At 38.2% G+C, this 16,137-nt stretch overlaps 1 protein-coding gene across 1 annotated transcript in view; it reads left to right on the top strand.

The window, feature by feature from the left end:
* LOC107572542 (USP6 N-terminal-like protein) overlaps positions 1-16,137 on the top strand; it is a 42,634-nt gene that overhangs the window by 2,781 nt on the left and 23,716 nt on the right. Inside the window, exons 6-10 of the mRNA XM_016258964.1 lie at positions 40-163; positions 409-478; positions 2,780-2,894; positions 3,004-3,121; positions 9,631-9,743. Coding sequence (XP_016114450.1) covers positions 40-163; positions 409-478; positions 2,780-2,894; positions 3,004-3,121; positions 9,631-9,743 — 540 coding nt within the window. The remainder of the gene's footprint in view (positions 1-39; positions 164-408; positions 479-2,779; positions 2,895-3,003; positions 3,122-9,630; positions 9,744-16,137) is intronic.

Genomic DNA, 16,137 nt, shown 5'->3' with positions numbered 1-16,137 from the left:
TGGGAGTATGTGATGCCTCAAGGTTTGTTTTTTGCTCAGGGATGTCCTATATAGCTGCTGTGCTCCTGATGATCCTGTCTGAGGAGGAGGCTTTCTGGGCTCTGGTTGCTCTGTTAGAGAATCCCAAATATCTCTCAGAGCTCATTGATTCTTCTCTGAAGAAGTAAGACCTTCAGCTGTTTATAAAATAAAGAAATAAACACTTATTTTACAAAGGTTTACTCAAGTTACACTAAAAACATCTGTTGACAGAGCTGTTGGAAGATTTTGGAAATATAACACACACCAGCCAGTAAATTTTTTATTTAATTTTTTTTTTGCAAATGCCAATAATTGGAAATGGGCTACATATTGGTTGGTTAATCAACTTTTTATCTATTTTAATAATTTATTTTATTTTATTTTTAGGATTCAGCATCAAGCTTTGGTTTTTCATCAGCTCCTGAAGCACAGGAAACCTCTGCTCTTTCAGCACTTGGTGAGAATTATGGTGTACATTTTTTTTTTTTTTCCAATTAAAAAAATCTCACTCAATAAAAAACTAAACAAAAAAATTATATTTAAAAAAAGAATAAAAAATCACTCAAAAATGTTAATAAATATATTATTACGTATTATTTTTCTGCTCATGAAATTAAGATGAAATTTTTATATATATGTACATTTATATATAGAGCTGAGTAGTAACTGATTACATGTATCTGGATTTTGTAATCAGATTCCAAAAATCAAGTACTGACATGAAATATCTCTGAGGAAGTTGATTTTTCAATAATTTAACAACACATTCACATGTTTACAGTTCAATGTCATTTGATGGTCACAAATATGTTTATGTAAATAAATAAAATATACAAATTTTTAGCTTTCAAGAGTTTAAATGACTTATTTTAAATTTTTATGATTTATTTAATTATTAGCTTTTTTTTATCAACTCACAAACCCACTGCGGTTCGTACATTAAGCCATTATTTACATTACCATTATTTTAATGGTAAGTTCAAAACAAGTTTGTTTACAAGTAATCAGAAAACAATACTAAGACCTACTAAACTAAGGAAGAGGTCTTAAAGGGGTGGTTGACTGGGTATTTTCTAGGCTTGATTGTGTTTATGGGGTGCAGTCTAACATGTGTTCATGCTTCGTTTTTTAAAAAACGCATTATTTTTCACAATTTACCTTTATTCCACACCGCTCTGTCCCTTCTCTAACAAACGCCTCGATTATTTCCTGTTTTTATGAAGCCCCTCCCTCAGAAATACGCGATGGGCTGAGATTGGTCAGCTGGCTCAGTGTGTTGTGATTCGCTAAACCGCCTCTAGAGCGTGTCTGAACATCCCGCCCCTCAAGCTCAGAATGTGATCCAGTTGTATTGTAAACAATGATGTCCTCTATATTGCTTATCAATCTGAGCCCAATTGAGACGCAGAGAATATTAATGAAGAGGATCCCGCAGAACCTGTGCAAGCACTGCTCTTAATAGTATGTTTGTTTGTTGTTGTCCCATACTTTTAGATACGCTGTTGTTTGTAAATGCTACTGCTTCTGTTAGCTTTTAATATATGGTTTTATTCTGATTAAAGCTTTAATACAGCACAGCAACCGTACGCACTTCCATGTATAACGCTTCTTCATAGCTATGTGAAAATAAGTGTATAAATGGAACAGTTTGTTGGAGCTGATCTGACGATCTGAATGAGAGAGAGAGAGAGATGCAGGGTGACGCGAGGAACAGTATTAAGAACCGCTGCTTTAGAACATTGGTTTTGAAACTTGTGAATCCATTAGAATCGTTAGAAGACAGAATCGCGATTCATATATGAACAGATTTTTACGTGCACCTCTAGTTTTCTCTTCCTCTTCTGTAAAGCAGCACAACATGGCCTTGCCCCCTTTGCTGCACGTTCCCGGGGGCGGGGTTTATCTGGGTTCGTGACGTAACGGACCTGGGAAGAAGCTCGTTGTAGTCCCTTACCAGCCGTTTTTGTAGGCATTAAACTGCCAGAATTTTAAAAGATGATATCTCCGTTTGCATTGAACCTTCAGCGCTGCAACTTTGCAGATATTGTTTATGCTCACAGCAACATTACACACTAACTAACTAACGTTAAAGTGAAATTGCAATCAACCACACCTTTAAACGCTGGCCTCAACTCAGAAAATGTCTGAATATAAAAACAGGCACATGCTGCGTTACACACAGTGGTTAATATGTCTCAGTTCTCAAGAGTTTATGCAGATCACAGCCTTTCTCTTGAGAAGCCTCTCACATTTGACGCCCCTCACAGATTTGTCACTGTGTCTTCTAGACCTTTTCCTGAGGGCTTTCAAATGAGCTCTTCTGTTTTTTATAGTTTTGGCTGTCCGCCCCCTCAGAGCATTTGTGCAGCTTGGTGAACTCTTAAGGGATTTCCTTCTCGTTGTGTGTTGACTCAGCGCAGCTGTCTGAAAAGCTGAGCTATTAGACCACAGCACAGGAGAAAATATGATGCTGTTAACTTACAAAGAGGGCAAAGTGCAGCGACATACCTAAAACATAATTAAAAATCTTTTATTTAGTCGCAATCGTGATGTAACAAACCTAAATGACTTCCTTTCTAGTGTGGAACACAAAAATGAAGAAGTTTATCAAAATGTGCCATTCGCTCTTTTTCATTAAATTACAGTGTGAGACTGGAGCTTTCAAGCTTCAAATATTAATTAATTAATTAGTTTGTTTGTGTGAAATATGACCTGTTTGTAGATGTTGACAGGAGTGTGTTGTTGTCTCTGATGGTAGGAGACTCTTGGGGTGTCTTCTCTACATTTCATCATGCAGTGGTTTCTCACTCTCTTCACCTCGCTGCCGTGCTGGGACTCAGTATTGGCCATTTGGGATCTTATCATGCTGCATGGTATTACACCCCCATTTATGCACCTTTAGCATCACTAAACAAGAGAAAATTATTGTTTTCAAACAGGTTTCTTGAACCTTATTTGATCAGTTTCTTATGTTCTTAACAGGTCTGCAGGCTGTATTTCGTACCGGCCTCACCATCATCCTGCTGCTGGAGTCTCGTATCATGAACATGAATGAGGAGGCCACAGTACTGCCCATTCTGCTGCGAGTGCCTGTGGACGTGTGAGTGCACTTGTATAACAATTTGTTTAAATTAAAAATTATATACAGTGGGTACGGAAAGTATTCAGACCCCCTTTAATTTTTCACTCTTTGTTATATTGCAGCCATTTGCTAAAATCATTTAAGTTAATTTTTTTCCCTCATTAATGTACACACAGCACCCCATATTGACAGAAAAACACAGAATTGTTGACATTTTTGCAGATTTATTAAAAAAGAAAAACTGAAATATCACATGGTCCTAAGTATTCAGACCCTTTGCTCAGTATTTAGTAGAAGCACCCTTTTGATCGAATACAGCCATGAGTCTTTTTGGGAAAGACCCAACAAGTTGGCTGCAATATAACAGAGTGAAAAATTTAAAGGGGTCTGAATACTTTCCGTACCCACTGTATATATTTGCAAAAACAGATAACTCCCTTTTTTATTTTCAAAAATCATGTTTTTTATTATGTTATCATGTGTTTATTGTGCTTTATTATGTTCGTTAGCTATATATATTTTTTTTTTTACCTAATCGCAATAACCCATCTGCAGTTTGATTGAGATTAATTGGAATGCACAATGAAAAAACATGATTTTTGAAAATGGTTAAAAATGGAGTTATCTGTTTTTGCAAATGAACTCTTTATATACAGCAGATAAAATAAGTACTGAACACGTCACCATTTTTCTCAGTAAAAATATTTCTAAAAGTGCTGTTGACATGAAATGTTCACCAAATGTCGGTAACAACCCAAGTGATCCATACATACAAAGAAAACAATGCAAATAAATTCAGAAATTAAGTTCTGTGTAATAAAATGGAATTACCCAGGGGAAAAGTATTGAACTACTGAAAATGTATTTAATGCTTTTTGTACAAAAGCCTTTGTTGGTAATGACAGCTTCAAGACGCCTCCTGTATGGAGAAACTAGTCGCATGCATTGCTCAGGTGTGATTTTTGGCCCATTCTTCCACACAAACAATCTTCAAATCTTGAAGGTTCTGTTGGCCTCTTCTATGAACTCTTGATCTTCAGTTATTTCCATAGATTTTCTATTGGATTCAAGTCAGGTGATTGGCTGGGTCATTCTAGCAGCTTTATTATCTTTTTCTGAAACCAATTGATAGTTTCCTTGGCTGTGTGTTTGGGATCATTGTCTTGCTGAAATGTCCACCCTTGTTTCATCTTCATCATCCTGGTACTGTAGGTGTTGGGACTGAACCAGCTAATATTAATTTCCATTGACTAGAGAGCTTTCTAATTACTGATAGATTTCTGCTGGTGTCTTGGCTTTCCATGCCTTTTTGCACCTCCTTTTCTTTATGTTCAATACTTTTTCCCTGTGTCATTACACAGAACTTAATTTCAGAACTTATTTGTTTTGTTTTCTTTGTATGTATGGATTACTTGGGTTGTTACCGACATCTGGTGAAAATCTCATGTCAACAGCACTTTTAGAAACGTATTTACTGGGAAAAATTGTGACTTGTTCAGTACTTATTTTACCCGCTCTATCTATCTATCTATCTATCTATCTATCATCTATACACACACAGGTGCATCTAAAAAATTAGAATATCGTGAAAAAGTTTTTTTTTTTTGTAACTTATTTCAAAAAGTGAAACTTTCATATATTCTAGGTTTATTACATGCAAAGTAAAACATTTCAAAAGTTTTTTGTTTTAATTTTGATGATTCGAGCTTACAGCTCATGAAAGTCAAAAATCCAGTATCTCAAAATATTAGAATATTTCCTAAGATCAATCAAAAAAAGGATTTGCAAAACAGAAAAGTTCAAGTTCTTTTAAAGTATGTTGATTTATGCACTCAATACTTGGTCTGACTCGGGTCTCCTTTAGCACAAACTCCAGCATCAGTGAGGTGTGAATGGAAGCAATCAGCCTGTGTACTTGAGCCTTCAGCTCGTCTGTATTGTTGGATCGACTGTTTCTCATCTTTCTCTTGAAAATATCCCATAGATTCCATATGGGGTTCAGGTCAGGCATGTTGGCTGGCTTGTCCTCATGTTGGTTGGCATGTCCTCTTTACCACCACATAGCCAAGGATGTGAGATGCAATCCAAGCACTGTAAAGTACACTTTAGACCTCCATGATGCCATCAATTCACACCAGAACCGAAAAGGGAGAGGTACAAAAAAGAAACTTTCAGACAGACATGTGAAGCATCTCAAAATTCTCAGTCTTAAGTACCGAAGAAAGCCCTCACGAGAACTGCGTGACGAGATCAACACCACAATGACTAATAGTGCAACAGTGTCTTCAAGAACTGTGAATCGGAAACTTGGAGAAGGACTTGTTGGCAGAATAGCAGCAAAGAAACCGTTACTGAAAGAGAACAATAGAGTGAAACGCCTGAAATTTCATTGCCATTTCAGCCTCAGGAACAGGTGACTTGGTGAAAATTGATGTTGTCTTATCGGGCCTGGATTTATTTTCCAAGAGGACAATGACCCTAAACATTCTTCTAACTATTGCCGGAACTACCAGTTAGAAAATAAACTGGACCGATCTATTGTACATTCAAAGGAAAGCCTTTAGCTTGAGTTGCAGAAGGCATGGGATAACATTAGTGTTGAAGTTCTTAGGAAATATATTGACACTATGCCAGAGAGATGTGCTGCTGTAATTGCTGCAAAAGGTGGACATACCAAATATTAAAGTTAAACGTGGATAAAAACAGTACGACTCACTTCATCTGATATGTTTTGTTCAGAGCATCCATCTGCATGTTTCATGAACATTATGAAATGAAATCATGTTTTGGAGGCAAAAATAGGTCAATATTTTCAGGTCTGTCCAGGTGTTCTAAAATCTCTAATACTGACTGATAACGAATATGGTAATAATAATTCAAATGAAATAAATGGGTTTCCCTATTTTAGGATTTTCTCCCTTAATTATTAGCTGTATTGAGAGAGATTGATAATTGTGATGCACATACAGAACTTACAAATTTGATATTACCAATAATTATTTTATCCTGTAAAATAAACATCTCTAATACAGCTAATAATTACCATGATGACCAATATTTTAAATGTATTGATTATTTCATTTCATTTGATTTCTTAATTAGTCTTTACTCTAAATTGCACTAAATCTAGAATTTTGCATGCTTAAATCTTGCAACAAAATGGTATGCACAGTATAAAAATTAATAATCAGTTAAAACTTTTAAAACGTATGCAAGTAAAATAAATAAGCCCCAGTATGATCTGCTTTTAAAACTCATATTATACAAATATTTGAACTGCGACTTTTGCCAGTATGGTCAAGTGAAGCCAAGCAGATTCATTATAATGTCTCTCTCATCATCACAACAGTGGAAGAAACTAGACCTGGTCTAGCAGTTTAAGGAAAATACAAATAAACACTTGTTTAGTGTGGAAATGAAAAAAAATTAAATAAATTGGGTTTCATGATGATGTAAACTTCAGACAGAAATCAGTGGCTCTCATTTCATAGTGGATATGTTGATTTGATGATGTCACAGGCGCCATGAGTACTGCTTTCACTGGTACAGCAGAAGTCAAAGACACGTGAAGCCGGGCCATATTGTTAAGCTGTTAAATTGTTTCTATGGTCGCCGTTTATTCAGTAGTGTGTCATGCCAATCCAAAAAATCCTTTGCCATGTGATCCAGAATTCATTTTTATGTATGTGTGCAAATAAAACTCGCCTTTCTGAATAAACCTTCGATTAACATTTAAAAAACTATATTTGTTGTGGCTTGGTGAAAAAAACATCCACGCACTTTGTCAGCCACTTTACAGGATTATAAGGGCAAACGAAGCCATTTGCCAGTTTCAAAGGGGATATTTGGCATTGACATGCAGATGGCAGTCAGCACAAAGCTCCTACACATCAGAGAACGGGTTCATGTTGCTCGCCTGGCACGACGGCAGTGCCGACAAGGTCAAGCCTAAATGCTCCCCTCTGATTCAGAGTATCAGAGTTTTGCTAGGCAGAGAACTGAGCCGTCTGAGAACGAAGCGGCCGCCTCGCTTAGAAGGCCAAAGAGGGAAACAGAAAGAAGAAAGAGGTGAAAAGAGAAGAAACGAGTAGGTTTGCCTCGAAAAGAAAAATCGGCCTAAGGTGGTTCAAACCAGTCTCTGAGTTCCCAAGCTGGGAACACCAGCTCGGTTGGCCTTTAAAGGGGCCATATAATGCTACATGCACTTTTACAAGTTGTGTGAACTGAAATATGTGTTGACAGTGTGTACACACAACCACCCTAAAATGATAAAAATCCACCCAGTGGTTTTTTGTTAATCTACTAAAATCTTTACCCCTTTCTCAAATCGAGCCGATCTCAGATGCCTGTCTGTGTGACGTCACACAGACAGGCCCCTCCCACGATAGTATGATTGACAGTAGCGTTTCAGCACAAACTGGACTGGCATCTTACCTTAGACCCGCCCTGACTGAGCCGTCATCAGTCCGCCATTGTTTCACCGCTGGAGCAGTTGTAGACAAGAATGACTCCTAAGCGACTGAAGTGTTTTGTTGTTGGATGTAATAATGAACATAGCAGTCGTCGTTTACTCCCGACATCTGAGCTGCTGAAGATGCAGTGGATTATGTTTGTTTTTGAAGGGAATGCACCTCCGATCTACATAAATGCGTCTATGTTCGCGCGAATCATTCGTGATCCAGCTTCACCGACAGAAGAAGTGAGTGTAAGGTTTTTTTAGCGAATCTTTGCAAATCGCCTTTCCTAATAATGTGCTAATTAACAAGTTTCAGATGAATGCAGCTAAAGTAAACAGTCTCTCTGAGAGCGGCTCGGAAGAGAGGGGCGGGGTCAGCAGAGCTCATTAACATTTAAAGGAAAATGCTACAAATCTGCATGCTCTGAAAAGAGCTGTTTTTGACAGGGTAAAAAAAGGTGTTTTTTTACACTACCATTGAGAAATTTTAACCAAACTATGTTACAGACTTTTCATTAAGACCCTAAAGAATCATATCAACTTGTGGAAAATGGGCATACTATGACCCCTTTAAGAAGCTGGCTTAAACATTTTTTTTTTTTCATAGCTGTGATTAATTTCTACAGCTCATGTTATGTAATTATTAAATCAGGGCGATTTGGTTGACGTCACTGCTGGCTGGCTCTTTGGTCTCCACAGTGATGCGACTGTCCGTCACCCGTCTCCAGAGACTGTGAACAATGTCAGGTCTTCATAAAAGGGACTGGGGTGTCCTTGCTGCTTTACAATACTGGCCCCCTCCTCCCATTCAGTCCTGTTGATGTGTAGCCCACTGCAAAGTCTTGACAGATTGTTTGTGTGCCGCCTTTTTCCCTGACAAGGCCACTTTAGAGCTTATGTAACTCACTGTGACATTAAGCGCAGGCAGACAAGGTTTATTTCACAGGGATAGCATTTGTTTTTAATAGCAAGGGAAAGGAGTTTTTTATATATATCTTGGATGTTTTCTTTTCTCGTTTGCTGTCTTCGGTTTGATCTATAGTTTGTCTAAATTGTATTAAACTGTCAGATTTAGAAAAGTTGAGAATGTAGATGATAGATAAACTTTTTTTTTTTTTTTTTTATCTATCATAATCTTTTATCAAAATTTGAAACAAACTTCCTGTTTGTTGACATCACCCAGGCCAGATGTTTTCAAACTTTATGGTGCATATATAGATGCCTGTATTTGCTGTGTATATATATATTTATATTTATAATAGCATAATATTTTCCTAAATTAAACAAGTGAATTATTAATATTATTGTCAAAATATTATCTGGAAAGTTTTTAACTTGTAGACATAATTACACGCATAATATTTTAGTATTTATGTCTTTAAAAAGTATTGATGTTATTTGTTATATTTAAGTATAATATAATATTTATCAAAAATATCTATTTATGTATAAACATTCACTTTTAAATTTTGTATATAAATATATAATATACATATTTGTGCATATTTATGCATAAGTATTTCCAATTTACTAAAACATTGTGTGTATTATGCTCTCTCTCTCTCTCTATATATATATATATATATATATATATATACACATACACACATACATGCACACATAATTAAATACATATAGTTATTATTATTAATGTATAAAAAATTATGTATTAAAACTATTTTAAGTATATTGTGTATAGATATAAATATTATTTACTAGACTTGTCAAGACAACAAAATTTAAAATGAAATTTCACAAATTAAAAATTTCACTTTCACATTGTCAATTGTATTAAAGCTAATTGTTCTAAAACATATTTACTTAAATTAAGAATTTAATTAATTTACTAATATATACATACACACACACACACAATCACATATCTAGGAAAAAATCAAATCTTATAGGAATCTTGAACCCTCTTGTGGTTTTCTTTGTTTGAAAACCTACAGTAGTTTGAAAACTTCTGTTGGTTAATATTATGATTTTTTTCATAATCCTAAATCAATGTGGAAAATGTAAAAAGTCATTATCTTAGTTTGACTGTGTTGTGGTGTTTATGTGTGTCCAGCTCCCAGCATCGTGTCCTAATCCCAGCCCTCTGGAACACTGACGTTCAGGAGTGGGAAATCAACTGCATGAACCGCCTAGTCTTGGAGGAGGCCAGTGGCGGACAGGATGAAGGTAAACGCATACTCACAATCCCACCATTTAGCATCTGAGCACGCAAGTACAGCTTACAACATTCGGTCGATTACAACAATGAATACGCTTGTTCTCCCATCCAAACCTGTGCAGACATCCAGCCCCCCTTACATAAGACCTCCTTTGTCCCGGTTGTTTGTTTAGTGTACATATGAGCCCACCTTCAGTACAGTATGTTGTCCCATGTGCATCAGCAGTCTACTGTGCTGTAAGCAAGACGCTGAGTTCAGGACTAAGGGTCAAGTGTAATGGGCTGACAGAGACACTAGATAGGGACAGACTGGTGACTCAATCTCTTCGGTCATCAGCATCTGTTCGGGGACCAATAACAGGGATGCTTTTGACTGGATGAACCCGTAAGTGCTGGCTTTTAGGGAACAAAATGCCAGCTGCATCTCATGTTAGACCCAGCGGAAGACTCCATGCCTGGGTGTACAAACGCACTCTTAAGTGTGCTCGGGCTGGATGCTATCTTTCAGTTCAGTAACAACAGGCTCAAGCGAACAGACCTTGTGTACTAATGCAGGTTTAATTTTTTTTCACACAATTATGGTATATAAAGTATTCAATATATTTATATACATAAAGTTAATTATAAAAGTTTACAATGTCTCATTGTTCTACCCAGTATTGGAGTACTGTTATATGCTGAATTATTATGTGCTATATGCAGGAGTCTATAAACTTGAATACCTACCTGCAAAACTACCTGGAAAAACTGTGAAAGTGCATCTGGGGGAAATAGTGCTTTAAACGCAAAGGATGGTCACACCAAATGTTGATTTAATTTAGTTAGATTTTCTTTATCAGTTAACTTCTATTATGACTTATTTTTGACAGCATCCTCATTTTAGAGCATTTTTACAAAATGCCTAAAACTTTTATAGGGCACCTATTATGCCCCTTTTTATTGACGTGACATGTGGCCAAGTATGGACCCATACTTGGAATTAGTGTTCTGCATTTATCCCATCCAAAGTGCACACACACAGCAGTGGACACACACACCCGGAGCAGTGGGCAGCCAATTTTTGCTGCGGCTCCCGGGGAGCAGTTGGGGGTTTGGTGCCTTGCTCAAGGTGGAGAGAGCGCTGTACATTCACTCCCCTCCACCTTCAATCCCTGCCGGTACGAGACTCGAACCCGCAACCTTTGGGTTACAAGGCCGACTCTCTAACCATTAGGCTACGACTTCCCAAAGTCCCGATTCTTTAATGTTGGTCTTGGGTGTCCCCAGAATGTGTCTGAAGTTTCAGCCCAAAATACCCAACAGGTAATTTATTATAATAGCTGGAAAATGTCATTTTTGGGGTGTGTCTAAAAAAGAGCTGTTTTGGAGTGTATCGGTTTAAATGCAAATGAGCTGCATATTCCCGCCCTGTCTCCAGAAGAGGGCATTGCGTATACGTCTCTCTGCATTGCATATCTACAGCAATAAACAGCCAGTAGAAGCAACATAACTGAGAGTGAGAGAACCGGTGTTTAGCCGTACATATGGGAAGCCAAATGTGCTGAAAGTGGGACGAAACAGAGCGATGACTGACTAACAATGCAGGGCTGTCAATCAACCAATCCTGTGGCCCGGCCCTATACAATGTGACGTCACACTGCGGTGAGAATCAAAACGGCAGGCCTAGTGAGACTGACTTTGAGTGGGTGGATTTTTATCATTGTAGGGTGTTTGTGTTCACACACTGCCAACACACATTTATGTCCAAACACCATGTAAATGTGGATTTTGCATAATAGGTGCCCTTTAACAGTACTGTAGCTTTGCAGGTAGGTTTCTTGAAGCAACTTGGAGACATTGCCACAGTTCTTTTGGATTTAGTCTGTCTCAGTTTGTTCTGTTTCTTCATGTCACTCCAGACAGACTGGATGATGATGAGATCAGATCTCTGTGTGGAGCACTGGCTGTTGTCAGACTCCTTGTGCAAACAAAAATCTCCCTGGATTATTACAATTAATGGCAAAATGCATGTTTGGAAATGTAAACCCTGGTAGGAACAATCTGACTGGTAGGATAAAATGTCAGGACACCGCCATTACTGTCTAGAGTGCCAGCGCCCCATTCCACGCACCCTAGACAGTTATGGCGGTGTCCTGACATTTTTGATTTACTGATTGGTTGAGCGGATATATCACATTCTGCAGAAAAGGGAGACTGGCATTTGTCGCAGTTTGGAAAAAAAGGGAGAAAATTTAAAATTTACTTTTCAATACCGACCAGATACAATACTGATTTTGGCAGAGCGGTTTCCTCTTCCTCCAGTATATATATATCCAATGAAAAAACCTCCATATTCTCTTGTTGTCCACCCACACTGGGATCATCAGGTTTCTCTCTTGTTGCCAAAAGTCCCTGGCATTACTTTTGTTATCGCTCATTTACATCTTCTGTTTTATTTAAGTTCCCCTGGTGATTTACAGTAGCGTTATTGCAGGTTTGACAGAATCCCATTCGACGGGCACTTCTCTGTCTGGCAGCTGTGACTCATCCACATTTAATGACAGAGAAATTCCCTGAGGGTGGCTGTGCGTGTTGGAGCTGTTTTTTGGGGAGCCCTGGTGTAATTGAAAGGCCCAGCAGTAATTTTTACAGTATGAATCTGTCATCCAAAGCTTTGTGAGTCATTGTGAGTCACCCGGGGGGCCATCGGCCCTCTCAGTCCACCTTTTAACAAGGTAATGAGAACTGACTCATAGAGGCTTCACTCACTACACCTGAGCTTCCATGGAAGGTCTATTTGGGAAACATCTGGATGTCAGGAAACCACAGAACAACCACAGCGGACTTGCTGTTGACTGAAGAGTTTTTTTAGTGGTCTGTGTCTTTAAATAGATTGTATGTTTATTAGGTTTTTAGCACACCTGTCCGTGACTTCATACCTGCCTGAAGGTATTTTGACGTTTGCTTTATAAGTAACAAGAAGCATGAGTTAATTAGATTTGCTCTGATTTGCTTTCTCTTTGTATTCTGTTATGAAGCTACATCGTAGTACTCTTGTGAATGTGTGTTAACTGACACTGAAGAGAAGAATTGTTGAATAAAGTTATTTTTGTTTCCTTTGCACACAAAGAGCCTCATAAAATTACGGTTGAACTGATGTCACATTGATTATTTTAACGATGTCCTTACTACCTTTCTGGGCCTTGAATGTGTCAGTTGTGTTGATGTCTATGCAGGGTCAGAAAGCTGTCGGATTTCATCAAAAATATCTTAATTTGTGTTCTGAAGATGAACGAAGGTCTTACGGGTTTGAAACATCAGGGAAATTAATGACAGAATTTCATTTTTGGGTGAACTATCACTTTAAGTCTGTGTCACCGTTTGAAAGTCAAGCTTTATAGTAGGGGGTCCTCCGATTGATCGGCTACCGATCACTATCGGCCGATAATCACGTTGGGATGATTGATCAGCTGTCTCTAAAAAGGATGATCTCAAAAAAACTATCTCAACCTGATGACTCTGCTGTGAGAGTTTTGGCACGACATGCAGGGGCACCGTCTCTGTCTGGCGCGGGTGAAATAATTATAATGCTGAAGGTGAGGTACTCCCCTTCATATTTCTTCATTAAGTAACTTATAAAGTAATTTGAAAACCTTGTGAGAGATGTAATTTCACAAACCGTGTGAGTGAATCACCGCACGCGCTCTCTTTCTCTCAAAATACACAAATGGCTTCAAATCACCACACATGGCGTCTGTCTATATGCACGCTGCACAGTTGACACAGGAATTGTCACTTGCACAATCGAGGCAGTGTCACATCGTCACTAAAGTTTATAAATTGCATTACTTTTTAATTCTTGCCAGTGTTTAACCATTCAGCGCTCGCGCGCTCTCCTGGATATCGTGCGCTCATGCACACTCGCAGCGCACACACATAATGCTAGGTTCACATTACTCCGTTTGTAGTGCAAACGTGGTGCATATTTTTTCCGCGCTCATGTTAACGGATTAAAGTGTTCACACTGCACACGGCTGGTGTCCGGCAGTGCGTTCAGGAGCGGTGCGTCTGCAGTAGTGCAGAGATCGTTTCCGCATCAGCTGCATGCGCTGAATTAAAGTAACAGAGCATTGTTTGCAGTCAATATAAACATGGATTGACACGAAAATGTAGTAATTACACCATAAAGGGGGTTCCCTTGGTAGAAATCGTGGTCCGTTCGGGCGCACCTACACCGGACTGAAAGGGCACTCGATAAAAGGGGCAGGGGCTCAAACCCAACCGCCCACCTCCCTGTGCACTCTACTGATCAAAAGTAACAGTATGGATAATAAGAAATGTTTCTTGAGCAGCAAATCAGCATATTAGAATTATTTCTGAAGCATCATCTGAAACTGAAGACTGGAGTAATGATGCTGAAAAATTTGCTTTGTCATCACAGGAATAAATTACTTCTTTAAAATATATTCAAATAGAAAAACGTTATTTTATATTTTAAAATATTGTTTTTCATTTTTACTATATTTTTAATCAAATAAATGTAGCTTTAGTGCGCATAAGAGACTTTTCAAAAATATAAAAAATCTTACTGACCCCACACTTTTGAATGGTAGTGCATGTATTTTTAACTACAAATTTTCATATTAATAATACTGATTTAAAAGGATAGTTCACCCCAAAATGAAAATTCTGTCATTAATTACTCACCTTCAAGTCGTTCCAAACCTGTAAGACCTTTGTTCATCTTCGGAACACAAATTAAGATATTTTTTATGAAATCCGAGAGCTTTCTGACCCTGCATAGACAGCAATGCAACTACCACATTCAAGGCCCAGAAATATAGTACGGACGTTGTTAAAATAGTCCATGTGACATCAGTGGTTCAACCGTAATATTATGAAGCTACGAAAATACTTTTTGTGCGAAAAAGAAAACAAAAATAGCAACTTTATTCAACAATTTCTTCCGTGTCAGTCTCTTTTTATAATCACATTCAATTCAGACTGGTTGAGTCTGGAACAATTGCAATGCCAACAAGTATGCAATACCATATAGGACCTAAGTGGGTGCCTGATGGTGACTCTGGCCTTTGGTATGGTACAGTGCTGACTGAAGAATAATAAAACGGCTATCAAAACAGTTTATATTGTATTTTAGCTGTGAATCTGCTTCTCTGGTCACCTTGAGCAGGGCTCTGTGCCTGAGCAAACACAATAGTCAGCCATTTTGCCTCTAATCCTGTAAAATGACCTGATTAAGTCAGCCCTTCATTGCGTTTGACTGTTCTGTCCTCGAGCATGTTCTGCTGAAGGCTAATATTTTCTGTAACCCGAGTGCTCCCGCCAGACCGGCTTAATCAAATAACCGCCCAGAGCTTGTTCAGAAGATGTGAAACCGACTATGACCAACACAAGCCGTTCCATTCTGGGCGGCTCACAGTTGATGAGCGTGAAGAGATGGCTTCATTGCATTTAGTCAAAAGACTGCACCGCAACTTAGGGCCCGGCTTAAGCAGGTCAGAAAGGTGAAATTCTTCCGACTCTCTTGAGTAGAGCCTTATGTTGGCTATAAATCCACTAATGACTGAAGGCTTTCCTGGGTCGCCAGTATCAGGCCACCCATAATCCAGTTTGCCTTAGAGTTTGGACCATTTCATGTGTCTCCTGAACTTCTTTTGGTTGAGATTAGAGGTTTATCTTGAGGTGATTGAAGGTTGTTTCCAGTGTTAATTTCGTTGATGAATCATTTTCGTCATAATGTTCGTCAACGACATTTTTTTCCACTGACGACAAAGAGATGATAACAAACTAAAACTCTTTTTGAATGACAAAAACTATGACACAAATATATTGACATTTTCGTCAACGAATAAAAACGAGACAAATGTTAGGGAGGAACGATTTGGGAAGAGATTCATTCAATTTCAGAACGAATCTGCTGCATAGTTAGGAGGTTAGATGCGTACATGAACCAGAAGGACAAGCTAAAATACACTTGCTGCACTTCGCATAAAACGTTAAAAAATGTCAATATGTGGGAGTAAGAGAAGAGCAGATAGATAAATCTGACGACGCAAGAGAGAACTCAATTCGGTCTGGTTTTCAGAGCGCAGACACTGAAGCATACACAAAAACAGAAAGCGCGTCTCAGCGCGAGTAGCCTACTCTTTTGCGTCGCATGAACGGAGAATTACACACAAAAATGATGTTGAATTGTCTGTTTTGACGAGTATTCACATAAACACAGTTGATTGTCTTAAGTGAACGTAAACAGTAGGGAAAACGTGTATCAGGACATTGCATCCAAGCATTCGGTTTTAAAGGGACAGCAGCCTAATTTAGTTGCATTTGTCCGAGTCATTGATGTTAATTAAGCAACAACAGAAAGACAGAAAATCACTCACTGCTCTTGACTGAAATACT

Source organism: Sinocyclocheilus grahami, unplaced genomic scaffold, assembly GCF_001515645.1.
Source record: "Sinocyclocheilus grahami isolate Dianchi unplaced genomic scaffold, SAMN03320097.WGS_v1.1 scaffold30.1, whole genome shotgun sequence".
In the NCBI taxonomy this organism is placed as follows: Eukaryota; Metazoa; Chordata; class Actinopteri; order Cypriniformes; family Cyprinidae; genus Sinocyclocheilus; species Sinocyclocheilus grahami.
Note: the sequence above shows the minus strand (reverse complement) of the source record. Positions and strands in the feature narration are given on the sequence as shown.